The sequence below is a fragment of the Sus scrofa genome, chromosome 8 (assembly GCF_054392235.1).
Source record: "Sus scrofa isolate SSC_HxYL_T2T_F1_AM1 chromosome 8, Sscrofa_HxYL_maternal_Yorkshire_Landrace_v2.0, whole genome shotgun sequence".
Lineage (NCBI taxonomy): Eukaryota > Metazoa > Chordata > Mammalia > Artiodactyla > Suidae > Sus > Sus scrofa.
The window spans coordinates 12,704,901-12,725,825 of NC_139390.1; the positions used below are offsets into that span (position 1 = coordinate 12,704,901).

Consider the following 20,925-nt stretch of genomic DNA (forward strand, 5'->3'; position numbering starts at 1 on the left):
AGTTGAATTGAATCAACTCACTAATTAGCAAATTAATCATTAGGACGTGGCTCTTCCTAGTCCGGTGAATAACTTTGTTTCGTTTTGAAGGGAGCCTTGAGAAGAATAGGACAGTGAATTTCGCAAAATGAATTATTTTGAGGTCCAAGAAAAATTGTAAGTCAGGAAAATGGGGCTTGAGGATATAAGACTGTGGAAGTTAAATCGAAAGGAAACGCCTGTGTAATATTAAGGTTAAATATATAAATGTAAAAGCCGTTGTTTTTTGGATTGTTCAGGAGGAAGCAGATTTTTACTTAAACCGGTACCAAGGCATCGTATTGAGGATTCCAGGATATTGACAGCAAAAAAAAAAAAAAAAAAAATCAGAGGAATCCTTTCACTATCAAAATTCCCGTTTGTTTTCTCCCTGGGAGAAATTTCTCTAGAAAGAAACTGTACAAATTTATTTTCCCTTTGATGGTTTGGATAATTGAGAGATTACTAAATTTATTTTGTTGGAGTTATGGCTAGTGTTTTCAGCGTCTTAGGGTAATGTGAAAAAATTCTTATCTGTGCAGTAAAGGGTTTCTTTTGTCTTTCAGATGGATGACAAAACAGATTTTCATCAGGAGTTTGTTCATTACCTTAAATATGCAATGGTAGTCTATAAACGAGAACCAGCTGTGGAGAGGATAATAGAATTTGCAGCAAAGTTTGTTACTTCATTTCACCAATCAGATATGGAAGATGATGAGGAAGAGGAAGATGGTGGCATTTTAAATTATTTGTTTACTTTTCTATTAAAGGTATATGAAAACTAGAACTTTGGGGGAATGTAGAAAATTTTACTGTTTTTAAAAGGGCAATGGGAGTTTGTATATTTAAGAGAATGAAATATCTGGTAATTGAGAAAATGAGTAAGTCTGCCTTATATAGGAACTGTTAGAACTGTCACTAAGATTAAAAGTTAAGATTTTTTTTTTTGGTCTTTTTGCCATTTCCTTGGGCTGCTCCCACAGCATATGGAGGTTCCCAGGCTAGGGGTCTAATCAGAGCTGCAGCCACCAGCCTCTGCCAGAGCCACAGCAACGCGGGATCTGAGCAGCGTCTGCGACCTACACCACAGCTCACGGCAACGCGGGATCCTTAACCCACTGAGCAGGGACCGGGATCGAACCCGCAACCTCATGGTTCCTAGTCGGATTCGTTAACCACAGCGCCGTGACGGGAACTCCCCCAGCATTGGGTTTTTAATGACTTTTTTTTTTTTGGTCTCTTTGCTATTTCCTGGGCCGCTCGGGAGGCATATGGAAGTTCCCAGGCTAGGGGTCGAATCGGAGCTGTAGCCACCGGCCCACACCATAGCCACAGTAACTCAGGATCTGAGCCACGTCTGCAACCTACACCACAGCTCACGGCAACGCCGGATCGTTAACCCACTGAGCAAGGGCAGGGACCGGGATCGAACCCGCAACCTCATGGTTCCTAGTCGGATTCGTTAACCACTGCGCCACGATGGGAACTCCTTAATGAGCATTCTAAACCAGTTCTCTCACATACATTTGTTTTAAATGAGTTATCTATTTTACAGGTAAAGTGGGAGTTCCTACAAAGAGGATTATGCTCTTGTAATTCAGCCTGTACTTCAGACTGTATTTTGAGACTTTGTATTATATAATATGTATATAGTATATACATGGATCAAGGTAGCATTATAGTTTTTCTGCAAGTAATTATTGTAATTATTTAGTAACAATGTGGCTTGGAATAAATTTTGATTTGTTTCTGTTTTAGTCTCATGAAGCAAACAGCAATGCAGTTAGATTTAGAGTGTGCCAGCTCATAAATAAGCTCTTGGGAAGTATGCCAGAAAATGCCCAGATTGATGATGATTTGTTTGATAAAATTAATGAAGCCATGCTGGTTAGATTGAAAGATAAAATTCCAAATGTAAGAATACAGGCAGTTCTTGCACTTTCACGCCTTCAGGATCCCAAAGATGATGAATGCCCTGTAGTTAATGGTACGTATAACTCCCTAAATCCTTTTTCGGTTCAATTACTGTTAAATTCTCAGCATACGAATTTTCTTAACTATGAAATGATATGGAAGAGTATAGTGTGTGTGTGTATATGTATAAGTATTTTTACCTAAGATATAAATTGGGTAAGATATGTATATACCTTATCTATATATATACACACCCACACATACCTGAGTAGCCACCATTCAACCTAAAAAAGTGGTGTATCATCAATACCTTTGAAGCCTACCTTATGTCCCACTCCAGCTTTATCACTACGTCAGAATTGATGATTATCTTGAATTTGGAGTTAATTATTCCCTTGACTTTTTGTTTAAGTAGTTAACCACATGTCTATATCTGTAAATAGTATTAAATTTTCCTTAGGATCATTTTGTGTGCTGTGTGGATCATACTATATCTTGCTGTGCTCTCAACATTATTTCTAATAATATCCTTGTTGATATATTTTACTGATTTATAACATTCTACTATATGAATATAAGACAACTTTATTATTTCTTATATTGATGGACCTTCTAGTTTCCAGGACTTTTTCTCTTAAAATACAGTGTTGTCACTGTGAACTTTGTTGGCTTCTGGTGTACCTAGGTGTGGACTTGGTGGTATTTGTACACTTATTAGATAAGATACAAGTGTTCTAAAAACCCACATCATCAATCATTATTCCCAATGACAGTGCATGAAAGTGTTCATTGGGGCATATCTTCTCCAGAGTTTGGTGTTGTCAGATTTTAAAATTTTCTGTTAATCTGATGTTTCATTTATGTCATTATGTGTCTTTTCATATATCTACCAGGCAATTGTTTCTTCTGTATAATGCCTTAATAATGTTCTGCTTATTTTTCTGCTAGTTTGTCTTATTAATTGGAGTTCTTTATATATTCTGAAAGGATATCTTTGGGTTTTATGAATTATAGGTCTTCTTGCTTTCGATGGATTGTTTCACTCAGGGATGTATTTTTGACAGAAATTTCTAATGTCAAAATTATCATTGTCTTTATGATTTGCACTTTTTTAAATTTAAGATATTGTTCTCTACCTCTGGGCTTATAAAGATAGTCATATTCCACTTTTCCACATATGTCTAGGTTTATTTTGGGCACTCTTCTATTTTTCTCTTTGTCCCTGTTACTAGTTTTATAATTTTGATGGGTGGTAGTTGGTATTTTTTCATGTTAAATGAGGAACATAACAGTGCGTAAAACATATATATTTAATAGCACATACTTGATTGTAAAGCTGGGGGAAGAGAAATAGAGGTGAATAAACATTTACAGGAAATAAAACAGGCTTGGGAATAAACACATGTCATTGTGGGTGACTTTCACATCAACAAGTAGATGCCATCATATGCGGCTTACTGGAAGGCGTGGACAACCTCTGGTGGCACATTCAGTGTGACCTCTGAGTGGGAGCAGCAGTCACTGCTTCAGAGAGAATGCCAGAGATCATGGAACCAGAAGTTATTATTTTTTTTAGGACTCACTGAAAGTCAAAATTTAAAAGCCATATCAGATTAAAATAAACTGCCTGCCATAATTTTTTTCCAAATCGTGAAGAGTAGCAAAACATAACCTTAATGATGGATTTTCCATGATCTTTAGGGCTGGCTGTTTTCAGTTTTAGCCACATGCCCAGTCCATTGACTAACTTCTCTTTAAAGGAAGTTGGCAGAAAAAAAAACTTCAGCGAAAATTAAATGTGTAAGACTAAAAAATATTAATCATTTTGAAGGTATTATTAAATATCAAAATGTGGGCTATCTTACTGAGGTTAAATTTTTATTAGTGCACTAAAATGTATTGCTCTGTTTTTAGCGTATGCTACTTTGATTGAAAATGATTCAAATCCAGAGGTTAGGCGGGCAGTGTTATCATGTATTGCACCATCAGCAAAGACTTTGCCAAAAATTGTGGGCCGCACCAAAGATGTGAAAGAGGCTGTCAGAAAACTGGCTTATCAGGTAAATAACTGATACTTTATGTGGCATATTCTTAAAAGACAAGGTATATTCTTAAAATACTTTTGAAAAATATTTGGCACATAATTTCTTCAATTGAGATTTTTATGGATGGAACATATAATTTAGGTAAAATCTTATTAATGTTACCAGATACTAATTTTTTGAGGGGGGATTCTGGGTAATTCTCTTAGGTGAAGGAGATATTACTAGTTATAAAATACATAAACCATATTGAGTTTAATGGCCATTTAAAATTGTTATTATCTCTTTAAGGTTTTAGCTGAAAAGGTTCACATGAGAGCTTTGTCCATTGCTCAGAGGGTAATGCTCCTTCAACAAGGTCTTAATGACAGATCAGGTAAGTTAGACATCTATATATATAAAACTTTAGTAGATTTTGAGGTCAGACATGAAAGGTTTAGGAGGAAGTTTCCCAAATTAGGTCAGGTAAGCCTGTCATTTCCATAGCCTGTCAAAGTTTATCTTGGTGTATTGTTTATAATACATTTTTTAAAGATCTTGGTAGCAAACTTAGAAGCAGCAAAGTTTGTTTTGATTTTTCTGTGTTTTATGTATGGAGAAACTAGAGTTCAAGGCTATGAAAATAACTTATAAGTAGGGTGGGATTTCTTTTTCAGCCCTCTCTTCCTTTAAAAAAAATGCTGTCTTATTCCCTTTGTGTATATGCTGTTATGAATGTGTTCTGTGCATCTGAAACAATTAGGAATGGTCAGACCAATAATTTCCCTAGTTTTTTCCCTTTTTCTCTGCTATAACTGGAGAACCTGCTTATAGCAATGATATGAAGAATGAACCCCCTTCTCATGGGGTTTGGAAATTGAGTTTTTCCAAATTTTCCTGTAGCAAGAAAACCTGAATTTGAAAACATTGTCAAGAGGACCAATGACTAGGATGATTTTAAAAACTAAGAATAAGGTTTTCAGTGATTAAATTCTTGTATGGTTCACTGCTGCAAATAGCAATCCTGTAATAAATAGATAAGATCAGGAGTTCCCATCATGGCTCAGCAGAAATGAATCCATGGATGGACTAGCATCCATGAGGACACAACTTCAATCTCTGGCCTCAGTGGGTTAAGGATCCGGTGTTGCCATGAGCTGTGGTGTAGATCGAAGATGCGGCTCAGATCTGGCGTTGCTGTGGCTCTGGCGTAGGCCGGCGGCTACAGCTCCGATTCGACCCCTAGCCTGGGAACTTCCATATGCCACTGGTGCAGCCCTAAAAAGATAAAAGATAAAAAAATACATAAAATCAGGCAACTAAATGAAATAATAGGTATAATATATAGACTCTGGACTAAAACCTGAAGCCCAGGGAACCCAGGGAAGAAGGAATCCAAAAATATTTTTGTAAGCTGTGTTGGGTATTTGCTTCTGACCTTTTCTGTTTTCTTTTTATTTTTATTTTTTTGTCTTTTTAAGGCTGCACCCATGGCATATGGAGGTTCCCAGGCTAGGGGTCTAATCGGAGCTGTAGCCACCAGCCTACGCCACAGCAACGCCAGATCCAAGCCGTGTCTGTGACCTGCACCACAGCTCATGGCAACACCAGATCCTTGACCCATTGAGCGAGGCCGGGGATTGAACCTGCAACCCCATGGTTCCTAGTCAGATTGATTTCCACTGCACCACGACGGGAACTCTCTGACCCTTTCCATTTTCATTTGAAAGTGAGCATCATAGTGACTTTTTGCAGTATCATTGTACTTTGTATTTTTTCTTTAGTGTGCTTTGTTTTGCCTCTTCTATTTCTATAGTAGATGTTGACTTAATGTTAACATTGATCTGATAAAAGTTAATTAAAACAGAAAATGGAGTTCCTGTTGTAGCTCAGCAGTAACAAACCCGACTAGTATCCATGAGGACACGGGTTTTGATCCCTGGTCCTGCTCAGTGGGTTATAGGGATCTGGTATTGCTGTGAGCTTGTAGGTCGCAGACACGGCTCAGATCCTGCGATGCTGTGACTGTGGCATAGGCAGGCAGTTGAACTCTGATTAGACCCCTGGCCTGGGAACTTCCATATGCTGCACAAAGACCAAAAAATCAGTTGGGGGGCAAACTATAAGAAATAAAAGCTAGAGGGAGACTCTATTCAATTATAATTCAAATGACTTAACAGATGCTGTGAAACAAGCAACACAGAAGCATCTTCTCCAAGGCTGGTTACGTTTCACTGAAGGAAATATGCTTGAGTTGCTTCATCGGTTGGATGTGGAGAATTCTTCTGAAGTGGCAGTCTCTGTTCTCAATGCCTTATTTTCAGTGACTCCTCTTAATGAACTAGCAGAAGTCTGTAAAAATAATGATGGCAGGTAGGTATTCATTATTTGAAATATGATACTGATGAATTCTTGCAGTTAAAATTAGTCCCTTTCCCATTACTTAAGACTGTATCAGTACCTATTTTATGTATGTTATGTACACCTATTTTGTTTTCTTTGGTGGATTTTTTTTCCTCCTGTATAAGAACTCACTACTTTATTATAGACTACTTTAGCTGCATTTTATGTTGTCGTTACTTTGATTTTTGCATTAGCCTACCTCCATTGTATGTTTGCTCATTTGATTCTTTTTTCTGTCTAAATATTTTCATTCTTTTTTGTGTGGATAAGTTAATGACTGAAGTTAAAAGGATGGTGTATAAACTTTATAAATCGAGTCTGCTTCTTGTTCCCATTTTTTACACTCAGTTCAAATTTCTATTGCATATTAAGGTATTTTTTATTTTCTCTTTTAAATGAAGGAAATTGATTCCAGTGGAAACATTAACTCCTGAAATTGCTTTGTATTGGCGTGTCCTTTGTGAATATTTGAAATCAAAAGGAGATGAAGGTGAAGAAGTTTTAGAGCAGATTTTGCCAGAGCCTGTAGTATATGCAGAGTACTTACTGAGGTAAAAGTTTTTCCTTGTATTTGGACTGTACTTGTGTTATTATTGTGTGTGTCAGCTTCCTTAGCCCCCTCCCTCAAAGCCGTGGTTGATTGAGAATAAGTGAAAAAAAAATTTTTTTTTCCCTTGGTTAGGCAAGGGTAAATAGGTTTACACATTGAGTTTTTCTGAAGAATATTCTGTGCCAGTCTGTACACTGAAAGACCATAATCAGTATATTTGGTGCATTTTTAAAAAAACTGCTGTGATTATGAAAAAGATGTGATTATGAACATTTCTCTGTAAAGTTAATGATGATGGTGTGTTGCTCTTTGAAATTGGTTGAGAATTTTTTGTAAGAGCCAAATACTAAATATTTAGGTGTCGGTGGGCCACACTGTCTGTTACAATGACTTAACTGCTATGGTGGTGCAAAGCAGCTAAAGTATGTAATGAATAACTGGGACTTTTATAAGAAAACGTTCACTAAAATTTACAGACATTAAATTTGAACTTCATATAATTTTCACTATATATATATTTTTATGTGCATATTTTAAGTACCATTTCTTTTTACATCTTTATGTAAAGATCATAGCTTGCAGGCCGTACAAAAACGAGCAGCAGGCTGGATTTTGTGCATGGGCCATAGTTTTCCAACTATGGAAACCTCTGTGGCAAGTTTTAGTATTAATTGAAGCTTACTATTTGGCTGTTTGTTTTTTAAAACGTTTTCTTAAAATATCTTTTAAATTATATGAATGACTTTAACTTCTACTTCACTTAACATTATACAAGTAAAATATGAATGCATTCTTGTCAAAATTCGAATACAGAAGTATATAGAAGAAAAACGTGGTATTTCCTATGTTATCTCATTTCTCAATCCCTCTGATCTCCTTAAAGTTAACAATTTAACAGTTTGGGGTGTACATTTTCAGACCTCCTCTACGTTTACATACACATATTAAGTGCATAATTTTTAAAATATAGCACACATTTTTTTTCAACTATTGATAACTGAGGTCCTTATGTGACAGAAATCTATCACAATCTTTTTTTTTTTGCTTTTGTTTTTGTTTTTCAGGGCCACACTTGCAGCATATGGGAGTTCCCAGGCTAAAGGTCACATCGACCTACAGCTGCCAGCCTATGCCACAGTTACAGCAACGCCAGATCCAAGCTATGTCTGCAACCTACACCACATCTCACCAGCAATGCTGGATGCCCAACCCACTAAGCAAGGGCAGGTATCAAACCTGCATCCTCATGGGTACTAGTCAGATGGGAACTCCCCAAATCTGTTACAGTCTTAACAATAACATATCACTTCATAGGATAGCAATAACATTTAATTTACTCTGCTGTTAATGGACATTTAGGATGTTTTCTGTTTTCACTGGTAAATGTGTGTTAAACTTTACATTCTTGTGTACATTTGGGATTTTATAGGGTTGATTCTCAGAAGTGGAATTGCTAGGCTAAAAGTCATATTTTTTTAGTAGATATTGGTGTGTAGATTTTTAACTTGATGATTTTGATACATTTTTTTCAATGAATTATATTTATAGTTGTACAATGGTCACCACAACCTAATTTTAGAACACTTTCATGGCAAATCCGCAGTCCATCCCTCTCCCCCAACCTGTCCACTTTGGTAACCATAAGTTTTTCAAAGTGTGTGTCTGTTTCTGTTCTGCACATAGTTCAATTTGTATCCTTTTTTAGATTCCACATAAAAGTGATAGCATATGATGTTTGTCTCACTGTCTAACTTCACTTAGCCTGATAGTTTCTAGGTCCATCCATGTTGCGCAGATGCCATCATTTCATTCTTTTTCATGGCCGAGTAATTTTCCATTGCATTTGTGTATGACATCTTTATCCATTCCTCTGTCAATGGACATTTAGGTTGCCTCCATGTCTTGGCTATACTATATAGTGCTGCAGTTGAACATTGGGGTACATGTATCTTGTTGAGTCATGGCTTTCTCTAGATAGATGCCCAGGAGTGGGATTGCTGGTTATACGGTAATTCTGTTTTTAGTTTTTTGAGGAATCTCCATACTGTTTTCCATAGTGGTTGCACCAATTTACATTTCCACCAACAGTGTAAGAGGGTTCCCTTTTCTCCACACCCTCTACAGCATTTATTGTTTGTAGACTTTTTGTTGCTAATCATTCTGTCTGGTTTAAAGTGGTGCCTCATAGTTTTGATTTGCTATAATAATGTGATGTTGAACATCTTTTCATGTATTTTTTAGCCATCTGTATGTCTTTGCAGAGTGTCCGTTTAGCTCTTTTGCTCATTTTTTGATGGGGTGGTTTGCTTTTTGGTGTGGAGCTGCAAAAGGTGTTTATATATTTTGGAGATTAATCCATTGTCAGTCATTCATTTGCAAATATTTTCTCCCATTCTGTGGGCTGTCTTTTCGTTTTGTTGGATTTCCTTTGCTGTGCAAAAACTTTTAAGTTTAATTAGGTCCCATTTGTTTGTTTTTATTTTTATTGTTATTACTCTAGGAGGTGGATCTGAGAAGATATTGCTGCTATTTTATGTCAGAGAGTGTTTGGCTTGTGTTTTAAGAGTTTTATGGTATTTAGGTCTTTTAATCCATTTTGAGTTTATTTTTTGTGTATGGTGTTAGTATTCTAAGCTTCTTTCATATAATATGAATTATGGGCCTGAATTTGCTTTTATGAAAGAGTATTGTGCTTTTGCTTATAATGGCTCCACATATGAGTTAGGGAGCAAAGCTAAAAATGTCTTCGAATTTTGTACGAAAACATTGAATCCAGGATAAATATCTTAAATGTAAGCCAATATAGAGATTTAGAACTTGTACTCATAGTAACATGATGAAAAACAGATGTGAATCTACTAAAAGTTTTAATGGTAATTATTTCAGGCTTTAATATTTGGTTGGAATATTCATTATAATGCTATTTGGGCCATGTTGAAATGTTTCCAAAAGGAATGAATTTAATGCAATGCCTAATAATACATATTTATATAAATGTAATAAATGCTCATGTAAGATTGAGAAACTACAAGAAAATATGAGGGAATGTTAAATAACAGGAAGAGCATCTCCTCAAAGATTGTTTCACAGATTGATTACATGTCGCTCTTCAGTAACTAAGAATTAAAGAGCTTGGTTTCTCTGGCTTTAAGGAGGGATTCTTGTATTTCCTTTGTCTCTTTATCTGTGAGTTTTGAAACTTGAATCACTTTTTCCCACTTAGAAAAAGGAAAATTTTAAAGATCTTTTTTTTTTTTTTTTTTTTTTTTTTTTTTTTGTCTTTTTGTCCTTTGTTGTTGTTGTTGCTATTTCTTGGGCCGCTCCCTCGGCATATGGAGGTTCCCAGGCTAGGGGTCGAATCGGAGCTGTAGCCACTGGCCTACGCCAGAGCCACAGCAACGTGGGATCCGAGCCGCGTCTGCAACCTACACCACAGCTCACAGCAACGCGGGATCGTTAACCCACTGAGCAAGGGCAGGGACCGAACCCGCAACCTCATGGTTCCTAGTCGGATTCGTTAACCACTGCGCCACGACGGGAACTCCAAGATCATATTTTATTATTGAAAGGATACTTGGTTGTTTCTTTTTGGAGCAATGTCACTAGATAGGCTTAGCTTTTTCAGGTACAGAAGCAAAATTAAATGGAAAAATTGCTTCTTGGTAATGTCAAATACATTTTCAGGCATTTTTGTAGCAGGAAGAATTAGTGATTCATTTCTGATATGAAACAATTTCCTGTTAATTGAGCTGTTTACATTCAGAGAAATTGGGGGTGTTAAATGAGACATGAAATTTGAGTGGAAAAAAGGGGACACCAATACAGTTTCTGGAAAGCTACCTTAAATATAGTTCTTGGAGAGAGATTTGAAAAGAGACTTTCTTTGCAGTTCCCTGGTGGCTCAGTGGATTAAGGATCCAGGCCATTGCCACTACTGTGGCATAGGTTTGATCCCTGTCGTGGAAATTCTGCATGCCATGGGTGCCATGTCTGAAAGATTTTCCTGGGTGGTCTCTGCACTATGACTGTCTTTTAAAATGGTTGCAAAGAGATTATTTTCATGGTAATTATAATCGATGGGTCCATTTTAAATTGTCTTTATGCAGTTCAGGATTTGTAATCTATTAAAATGAGTAACTCTTTGAATTTGTTTTAAAAAAAAAAAAATACCCTCAGTCTTGATGCTATGTGTTGTGCTAAAGCTTGGGTTTTTGATAATTATCAATTTTGTAGCTTTCATTTAGTTTCCTGAATCTCAAGGGTGGCTAATGTCCTCCAAGGTCCTAATATCATGGCCAGAGATTGATGAGCTTTTATTTACTCCTGGCTGTGATTTTATAAGTCAGTTTGTTTATTCATCATACGTAATTCTACAGTGTCTGTAACTTGATTTTTTTAACAATTTAAAGACATTTTTCATTAGGATTATCATTTCATATACTTCTTACAACTTAAAGGGCACCTAGTTGTATAAGTTTTAAACTCTTAATTCTGCTTTTAAACAGTTTGTTCCACACAAAAAAGACCTTCTGGCAGGCTTTTGAAAGTTATCTGGGTGAAGGTTGTAAAAGGCTTTAATTTGGGCAGTGGTAGTAAAAATAAAGGGATAGTTGGTGGTGCTTGTTTGTGGACCTGTACTAAAATAAGTACAATGCTTAGGGCCCCTAAGCAAGGCTAATAGAAATTCTTGAAGCTTTCTATTTTCTGAATTCCACAGCAACATGGGATCTGAGCTGCATCTGTGACCTACACTACAGCTCATGGCAGCACTGGATCCTGGACCCACAGAGTGAGGCCAGGGATCAAACCCACATCCTCATGGATGCTACTAAGGGGAATCCTATATTCTAATTTTTTTTTTTTTTTAAATGTCATTGTATTCATGGATTCTGTGTGTAATTACTATTCTTTTAAACAAAACTTGTTAATTAAGGTTAAAGAGGGAAGACAAGCTCTTTCTGCATAATTGGATTTCTGGAGAAAGGATTTAGAACTCTATAATTCAGAATACTGGTGACATTGGAATAATCCTTTTTTTTTTTTTTTTGGTCTTTTGTCCATTTTAAGGCCGCACCCGCGTGGCATATGGAGTTTCCCAGGCTAGGGGTCGAATGTGAGCTGTAGCCACCCGTCTATGCCACAGCAACACCAGATCCGAGGTGCGTCTGCGCCCTACACCACAGCTCAGGGCAACGCTGGATCCTTAACCCACTGAGCAAGGCCAGGGATCAAACCCGCAACCTCATGGTTCCTAGTCGGATTCGTTTCTGCTGCGCTACAACGGGAACTCCAGAATAATTCTCTTTTGAGCGACATAAATTAGCTTTTGATAATTTCCCATAGGACATTTGAATCTTTAATGAAAATGTTTTCCAGATTCATTTGAATCAAGTCAGTAAGTTTGAAAATTCATGGCAGTAGCATAGAATTTACTCTGTAGACCAAATTAGTATAGCATGGTACAAATATCTATGTGTTTGGACTGATATGAGCAGAAAATTATCCTTTTCTGACTTCATATTGCAGCTGTTTGGAGTTCCCGTCGTGGCGCAGTGGTTAACGAATCCGACTGGGAACCATGAGGTTGCGGGTTCGGTCCCTGCCCTTGCTCAGTGGGTTAACGGTCCGGCGTTGCTGTGAGCTGTGGTGTAGGTTGCAGACGCGGCTCGGATCCCACATTGCTATGGCTCTGGCGTAGGCTAGTGGTTACAGCTCCGATTCGACCTCTAGCCTGGAAACTTCCATATGCCGCGGGAGCGGCCCAAAGAAATAGCAAAAAGACAAAAAAAAAAAAAATTGCAGCTGTTTAATGTTTCTTAACAGATTCTACACTTTATTAATTGTGCTTGTTTTAGTTATATTCAGAGCATTCCAGTTGTTAATGATGAACAGAGAGGTGATTTTTCCTATATTGGCAATTTGATGACGAAAGAATTCATAGGTCAACAATTGATTCTAATTATCAAGTCTTTGGATACCAATGAAGAAGGAGGAAGGTATGTTTAAATGTTAACCCTTGTTCTAATTTGCTCTTAGAAAGTCTTCAGTGTTGAAATACAGTCTTGTTACAGTATGATTAAGTACATATAATCTATCTCTCTGAAGTGTTATATGAAGTTTTCTCTTTCCTCATATATATAAATAATAGTATAAAAGGGCAGGTTTTTCTTAAAAATCTGTTAGTATTACTATCCCTCCCTGTAGTAAATTAAATATAGTATAAAAGATTTGATTCACTTAGGGCATTTTGTTATTATTTCATCATGTTGATTTGTGAAAGATTATACGGTCAAATTTTTTCTAGAATGTGAATTTTTGGTCTAAAGTCTGTATATAAATTTTTGTACCTGCTGTCTGCAGAATAGGTGAAATGTGTTTCTACTGTCACATTGAAATTAAAGTAGTTCTTTTTGAATGCAGGAAACGACTGCTGGCTATTTTACAGGAGATTCTTACTGTCCCCACTACCCCAGTATCCCTAATTTCTTTTCTTGTTGAGAGACTACTTCACATCATGACAGATGATAATAAGAGAACACAGATTGTAAGTAATTTTCTTCATTGTTGATAAAGATCAAAGGTTTTGGTTGGTAGCATAGATGGTTGTCTTTTCCGTACTTTTGGCTTTTTGTCTTCAGTTGCCTTTTAGTTTTGTCTATCAAATTTTTAAGCTTCTTAATACCAAATCTCTTTCTCACACACCCACACCCACATATTTGTTTTATAAATATCTCCTTCCTTTTCTTAGCATACCTATCATTGTATTAAATCTATTTGAAATGGAGCAGGTTAGGGAAGAGGTGACATACAGGCATTGGTCGCTAGAATGTGTAAGGTTGAATTTATATCTACCTGGGTTCACATCCCCTTGGACACTTTCTGGCTTTGTGACCCTGCCCAAGTTATTTTAGAATTTTTACCTGTCTGCAAAATAAGAATAACAAGAAAACCTCTTTTATTCAATGAAATAATATAAAGAGCTTGGTAAATACAGGTAAAAATATCTATTATATTAATATATTCAAGTGTTATTTTCTCTGGAGTTCCCTAAGATAAGCCTGTATCTTTGATTTTCATAAAATCATAGTCTTGGAGTTGCAAGTTAATTCAGAGGTTCTTTTCCAACTCCTCCACACACAAATTCCTTCTACAATATTCTCAGTGGTTATCCAGCACCTCCTTAAGGTACCTTCATTTTGGATGCCACCTTTTCCTGAATCAGCCAATTCCAATGCCCAGTGGCTCTGAAAGAAAAGTGTTTAGTTTGCTGTCATCATTTATGCATTGTGTACCCAAAGGAAAAATAAAAGTATTCTAATTTTTTATATTCAGCTCCTTTTGGAGCTGAACAGGGAGGAGGTAGTTGAATATTTTAGGCAGAAAATTTTAGTTTTATGCTGCCTAAGATTAGCTGCTGTCTTTAAGCACTACGTGAGAGAGAATTTATCTTCAGTGTCCCCCGAGAGAGAATTTCTCTTTAGTGTCCACCTGCCTGTTTACCTTTCCGTGATCTTAGAGAGGTTTTAGTCAGATATATTATTTGGTCTTTTTTTTTTTTTTTGTCTTTTTGCTATTTCTTGGGCCGCTCCCGCGGCATATGGAGGTTCCCAGGCTAGGGGTCGAATCGGAGCTGTAGCCACCAGCCTACGCCAGAGCCACAGCAACGCTGGATCCGAGCCGCGTCTGCGACCTACACCACAGCTCACGGCAATGCCAGATCCTTAACCCACTGAGTGAGGCCAGGGACCGAACCCGCAACCTCATGGTTTCTAGTCGGATTCGTTAACCACTGCGCCACGACGGGAACTCCGGCCTCCCGCCCCCCCCCCTTACAATTGTCTAGCAAGTAGAATGTGTGCTCTCTTTTTTTTTTTTTTTTTTTTCTTTTTTTTCATTTACATCCACATCCACAGCATATGGAAATTCCTGGACCAAGGATTGAATCTGAGTTGCAGCTGCAACCTATACCACAGCAACAGTGACACCAGATCCTTAACCTACTGCATCACAGCAGAAATTCCCTGGGTGCCACTTTTGCTTGTATATTTTGCTGCATTTTTCAAGAGATTGTGGCTATTACTTGGAGTTTTATGTAACACTTTGATGTCATTTTCTGATATATAACATATTAAAGTATGTATTCTAAATTATAACTTACTAGGTTTCAGAAATTATCTCAGAGATTCGGGCACCCATTGTCACTGTTGGTGTTAATAGTGATCCAGCTGATGCAAGAAAGAAAGAACTCAAGGTAACTCTTCTAAATTAAAGAAATGCTTGAGTATAATGTAGTTGTATGTGCTTGACTGAATTTCTGGATGGTTGAGATGTTAAAAAATACCCTTTAGTTTACTATAAATTTTCATATTTTTGTGTGGTGTTTACACAATTTATATCTTCTTAGATCGCTGAAATAAAAGTTAAACTTATTGAGGCAAAAGAAGCTTTGGAAAATTGCATTACCTTGCAGGATTTTAATCAAGCATCGAAATTAAAAGAAGAAATAAAAGCATTAGAAGATGCCAAAATAACCCTATTGAAAGAGACAGAGCAACTTGAAATGAAAGAAGTCCATGTAGAAAAGGTATAGATAACTTTTTTATATTAAATCTCAGATATTATCATCTCAACTAAACCTTGTTTTCTTGACTCAGCTGCCAGAATATATGCACTTTGGAGAGATTTTTAACAGTACCATGAATTAATACAGAAATATTTTCCCACCTGCTCCTTTCTATTTGGAACTTTAAAAGGCTTTAATGAACTTTAATTATTGTAGCTGGGACTTCATTTGATTTGTTCCCTGTCGTGTTAATCTCTGGAATCTAAAGTCTTTCTTCCTTGCCAAGGAAGCTTACTTTTCCATTAGTCGCTTTCTGTTTGCTCTTTCGTTTTTGGGTCTTGAATGGTTTCGAAAAGGAGATTGCATCTTTCCCTTATTTGTGGAAGTTTTATGTAACTTCTTTATGTAAATTCTTTAGGAGAAGAATTTCTGTGGTAACAATACCACTGTGCCCATATTTACTTATTTATCTTTTTAGGGCCACACCTGAAGCTTATGGAGGTTCCCAGGCTAGGGCTTGAATTGGAGATGTAGCTGCTGGCCTACACCAGAGCCACAGCAATGCCAGACACATTTTTTTAAAGTTTACTCTCTTGTTTCTAGAAAAAGCTAAGTAACTTATTTTAAATGAAATACCAAACATATATTTAGCAACATTAAAAGCTTCATTTCAGCAGTCTTTTTTTTTTTATTTAATTAGTTGTATTTGATACACTAGTCCTATTTTAATATAGGATAGATGGTATAAATTATTTTATATTAACTTTAATTCAGGAGATCTTTTAGGATCTTGCCTTTTGTAGTAAACATCATTTAAACTACTCTAGTTTTGGTTTGGGAGGTGTTGATTATTTTCATAGAGACAGTGGGTGGATAGGAGAGTTTACTATATGGGGCATTTCGTAAGTTATGTCCTTGAGCTCTGTAGCCATGGACATCACCACCTTCCCAACAGATCTGCCTGAATTTTATTTTCATAGTAGCTTTATTTTTTTTGGCAAAGTAAATGGATTATCATGGGCTTTTAAATTTGCTCCTCAAATTTAAAGCAAAAAATGAAAATATACTATGACTGAAAAATGATATAAAAAACTTCAGGTCTGAATTAGGACTTTTTTTTTTTTTTTTTTTTTTTTTTTTTTTTTTTTTTTTGCTATTTCTTGGGCCGCTCTCGCGGCATATGGAGGTTCCTAGGCTAGGGGTCGAATCAGAGCTGTAGCCACTGGGCTATGCCAGAGCCACAGCAACTCGGGATCTGAACCACGTCTGCAATCTATACCACAGCTCACGGCAACGCCGGACCCTTAACCCACTGAGCAAGGCCAGGGATTGAACCCACCACCTCATGGTTCCTAGTCGGATTTGCTAACCACTACGCCACGACGGGAAACTCCTGAATTAGGGACATTTTAACTGAGGTGATCTATCTTTACTTGCTTTGACCATTTATGTGTTCATTTGCCCTACTTAAGGGTTATAAATCTATTGCACTATAACTCCAGTGTAGTGTAATAAATGCTATGGTCAGGTAAATATTATGGAGGTTTTATGGAGAGGCAGCTAACTCAGGCCAGGTGGTGTTGGTTTCTGCAGAAGAAGTGTTCCAGTTTCAGATTTGAGTAAAAATAATGTAAGCTAACAGTTACAGGATGCTTTTTTTGTATGTGATGTTCACAAGTTTGAATTCATTTGATTCTCACTATAACCTAATGGGATTGGTGTTATTATCCTCATTTTACAGAAGGCAAGTAACTTTCCTAAAGTTTCACAGATAGTAAATGGTGGAGGCGGGATTCAAACCCAGGCAAGTGGCTTCGATTGTGCTTTTAATGCACTCTGTCATCTCTCCTCAGTGAGTTGTTAAGGGAATCTTATAGGCGAATGGAATGATGTGAGAAGGCCCAAAAGTTAGAGTGCCTGTTGTGTTTGACAACTTTAAGTCCACATAACTAAAGATTAGAGGGAGAGAGGTAAGAGATAAATCTGGGGGGGAAATTAAGGGCCAATTCATGTAAGGCCTTGTATAAGCAATATTTTAAAAATTGTGCCTTACCCAAGGATCATGTTGAGCCACTAAAGATGAGATTTATGTCTTAATAGAGATTACTAATCCTCAGGAAAGGGATTGCAGGCGGGCATACTAGTTGGAATACTGTTGGAGTCATGTAGGATGGAGATGCTAATGATGGTGGGTATGGAAAGAAGTGATGGATTTGAGAACTACGTAGGAATGAGAAACAAGGAGACGAGTGAGTCATATATCCTAGGTCTTTTGATTTGGATAGCAGGGTAGATGGGAGTGATATTTATGGAGGAAGCACAGGAGGAGGAGGGATTTAGGTAATGATGAGTTAGTTTCCTTTTGGACATTTTGAGTTTGAGAAGCTTGTAGAACATACAAGAGCAATGTCTTATGGCAGTTTTATATATAAATCTATAACTTAGAAAATAGTTGGAGTAGCTCATAAATGGTAAATGGAGTTACATGACTGGCTAAGGTGGTTGCAAGGAGAGTAATGGAGCCTACATGTCTTTTTAAAAAAAAAAAAAACCCCGAGAAAGCAAACCTTTAAAAGAATGGACAGAAGCTAATTCATACTAATGCTTACTATTCTGTTTCATTTTAGAATGATGCCGAAACACTGCAGAAGTGTCTTGTTTTGTGTTATGAACTCTTGAAGCAGATGTCCATATCAACAGGTATAGGTGCAACTATGAATGGCATCATTGAATCTTTGGTATGTTGGTGCCCTTTGAGGCTTTATTATAGCTCACTCCTTCCTTATTTTATATATTTCTTGAGGTTCAGAAGAATGAAAAGACTATTTTAAACATCTGGTAAATAAAAAAATAGTGGCTGTTTCATATTGTGAGGATTAAATTAGGATGATGTATGTAAAGGATCTGGTCTATGTTATGTTTATTCCTTTAGAAAGCATGAAAAATATTTTATGCTGGAAAGTGATGCAGAGTATATCCTCATTTCTTGAATAATAAGAGGAAATACTGAAGACACATTGGGAATATTTAGGCAATAGAATCTTGTTTTATGGAAAGACTATGAGAAGTTTATATTCTATGCTTTGTGGAAGGGATTTATTACTATATATTTTAAAGGAATTTTTAACTAAAGTAATCCTTCATAGGTAATCTCCATTTTACTGACCAGAGGGATATAAATACTGCAAGTCATTAGAACAATATTGTCTAATAAAAAATAAATGCAAACCACATGCAACTTTAAATTTTCTAATAGCCCCATTTAAAAAATGAAAAATGTGTGAAGTTAATTTTAAATATATTTAACCCAGTATACCCCAAACATTCTAACTTTGTCATTTACTCAATATTAAAATTATTGAGGCAGTTCCCTGGTGGCTCATTGTGTTAAGCATCTCTTGTTGTCACTGCTGTGGTGCCGGTTTGATCCCTGGTCCAAGAAGTCCAAAATAAGATATGCTGTAAATGTAAAAATACACTGGGTTTCAAAGACAATAATGTAAATTATCTGTTTTAAATATTACATGTTTCATTGATAATATCTTGTTTATATTAGATAAAATATTTAAATTTAGTTTTATCTGTTTCTTCTTTTACTTGGCTACTGGAAAATTTCAAGTGACTTTTGGCTTCCATTATATTTCTAGTGGATAGCACAGAATGGGAGACATTGAAATCAGATCAGTTGAATAAGCAAAGAGGCAAGGGATCGTGTGGTATAAGAAAACTGGGAAAGACTACAGAGTGAGGTGTGTCATATTAAGGAGTTTTTTCTGTGAGCATTGGAAAGCCACTAAGTCAGTTCTGACAGGTAGAGGGAAGGTATCTCATGGTTCCATGTTGTGCTCTGACTATATTCTTCTGCTTTAGCAATTTAATATTTACTTTTTTTTAACCAAAAATTGACTTTTTTGAGTTAATAGCCTGTATGGAAATAAAGTAGATATATGAAATCATATTGAAATTTTCACTTTGACCATTTTTTTAAACATGCTATTATAAATTTCTTGTCCTGGTCAAAATTGTTTTAATTTCTAATTCTTTTTAGATTCTTCCTGGAATAATAAGTGTTCATCCTATAGTAAGAAATCTGGCTGTTTTGTGCTTGGGATGCTGCGGACTGCAGAATCAGGATTTTGCAAGTAAACACTTTGTATTACTACTGCAGGTAGGATTTATCTTGTGATTAAGATCTTGATTATACTTATTAAAATCTGTGGTGATTATGCTGGTCCAAGAAATTTAATCTATTTGAGGGCTTATTGATTATGATAATGAATGATTTTTAGGGACTCAATTTTTATTTTTTGGATTTTTATTAAAACTTTTGTAGAAGACAAAATATCAGTTAAGGTACTTTAAACATTAATAATATAGGAAATATTTATTGAGTTCATATTATATGCCCAGCATTATTCTAGGCTTAGAAAAAAATAAGATAATGAAAAAAAAAAAAAAAGTTGCTGTCCCAATGGAGCTTAAATTTTAGAAGAGGAAACACACAAAAAATACTATGTAGTATGTTGTAGGAAAAAAGTAAAGCAGAGAAAGGTAATGAGGACTGGGACTATGGAGAGGAAGCAGTTTGGTCAAGAAAGACCTCACTAATAAGTCAAAATTGGGGCCATTACCAGAGGGAAGTGAGAATGAACCATGTAGATCTGAGTAAGAGGATTCCAAAGAGAGAGAAGAGCGGCAGAGGGGCCCTGCAGTAGAACTCTGCTTCTTACGTTCATGGCATAGGAAGGAGCTCACATGCTAAGGGGAGAAGAGTAGGAGAAAGGGTTTGCAGGCAGCCAGACATCTATGAATTCTAGAGGCTTCTAGTCTGTAAAGATGTGTCCTTCTCAGTGAATGATATGAGAAGGAATGGAAGGGTTTTTGTTGTTTGTTTTTTGTTTTTTCTGATAGGCAAGAAATAGATTAATTAGGATAGGACGCTTGTGAAAGAGGCAAGGGGGCTCTGCCTTGAGGATCCAGTGGGCCACAGTTTTATCATCTAGAGGGAGTGGGGGTCCGAAAAGACCACCTCCTCTTTCTGACAGTACTAGCTCCTCCTTGATATCCAGCAAGGTGTGTATTCAAATCAGCGGAAAGGTGGTCCTCAAACTCCTGCCCTTGGTCTGAATCTAAATGCAGGCCTCATCCCATCCACCACCCAATGACCTGAGGCAATTCCCGCACTTAGGAATGGAAGTTTTTGAGTAGAGGATTTTTATGATCTGACTGAACATAGTGTTAGACCAAATGATGGCAAACCTTTTCTATAAAGAGTTAAGGAGTAACTATTTTAGACTTTGCAGGCTATATGGTCTTTCTCAACTACAACTCTGCTGTGGTAGTATGAAAAATCCATAGATGATACATAAATAAGTGTGGTTGTAATACAATAAAACTATTTATGGAAGCTGAAATTTGAATCTCAATTTTAGTGTGTGATGAGATTTTTTTAACCG

At 36.5% G+C, this 20,925-nt stretch overlaps 1 protein-coding gene across 3 annotated transcripts in view; it reads left to right on the forward strand.

The window, feature by feature from the left end:
• Positions 1–20,925, forward strand: part of NCAPG (non-SMC condensin I complex subunit G) — a 43,091-nt gene that overhangs the window by 571 nt on the left and 21,595 nt on the right. The window contains exons 2-13 of one of the 3 annotated variants that reach the window (XM_084971622.1): positions 585–788; positions 1,777–2,005; positions 3,847–3,992; positions 4,266–4,350; positions 6,134–6,326; positions 6,758–6,907; positions 12,762–12,902; positions 13,327–13,450; positions 15,068–15,157; positions 15,311–15,490; positions 18,097–18,207; positions 19,518–19,637. In XM_084971622.1, coding sequence (XP_084827748.1) covers positions 585–788; positions 1,777–2,005; positions 3,847–3,992; positions 4,266–4,350; positions 6,134–6,326; positions 6,758–6,907; positions 12,762–12,902; positions 13,327–13,450; positions 15,068–15,157; positions 15,311–15,490; positions 18,097–18,207; positions 19,518–19,637 — 1,773 coding nt within the window. Of the gene's footprint in view, positions 1–584; positions 789–1,776; positions 2,006–3,846; positions 3,993–4,265; positions 4,351–6,133; positions 6,327–6,757; positions 6,908–12,761; positions 12,903–13,326; positions 13,451–15,067; positions 15,158–15,310; positions 15,979–16,655; positions 16,888–18,096; positions 18,208–19,517; positions 19,638–20,925 lie in introns of those variants that run through there. The other 2 variants (XR_014812188.1, XR_014812187.1) reach the window with 2 other exon arrangements.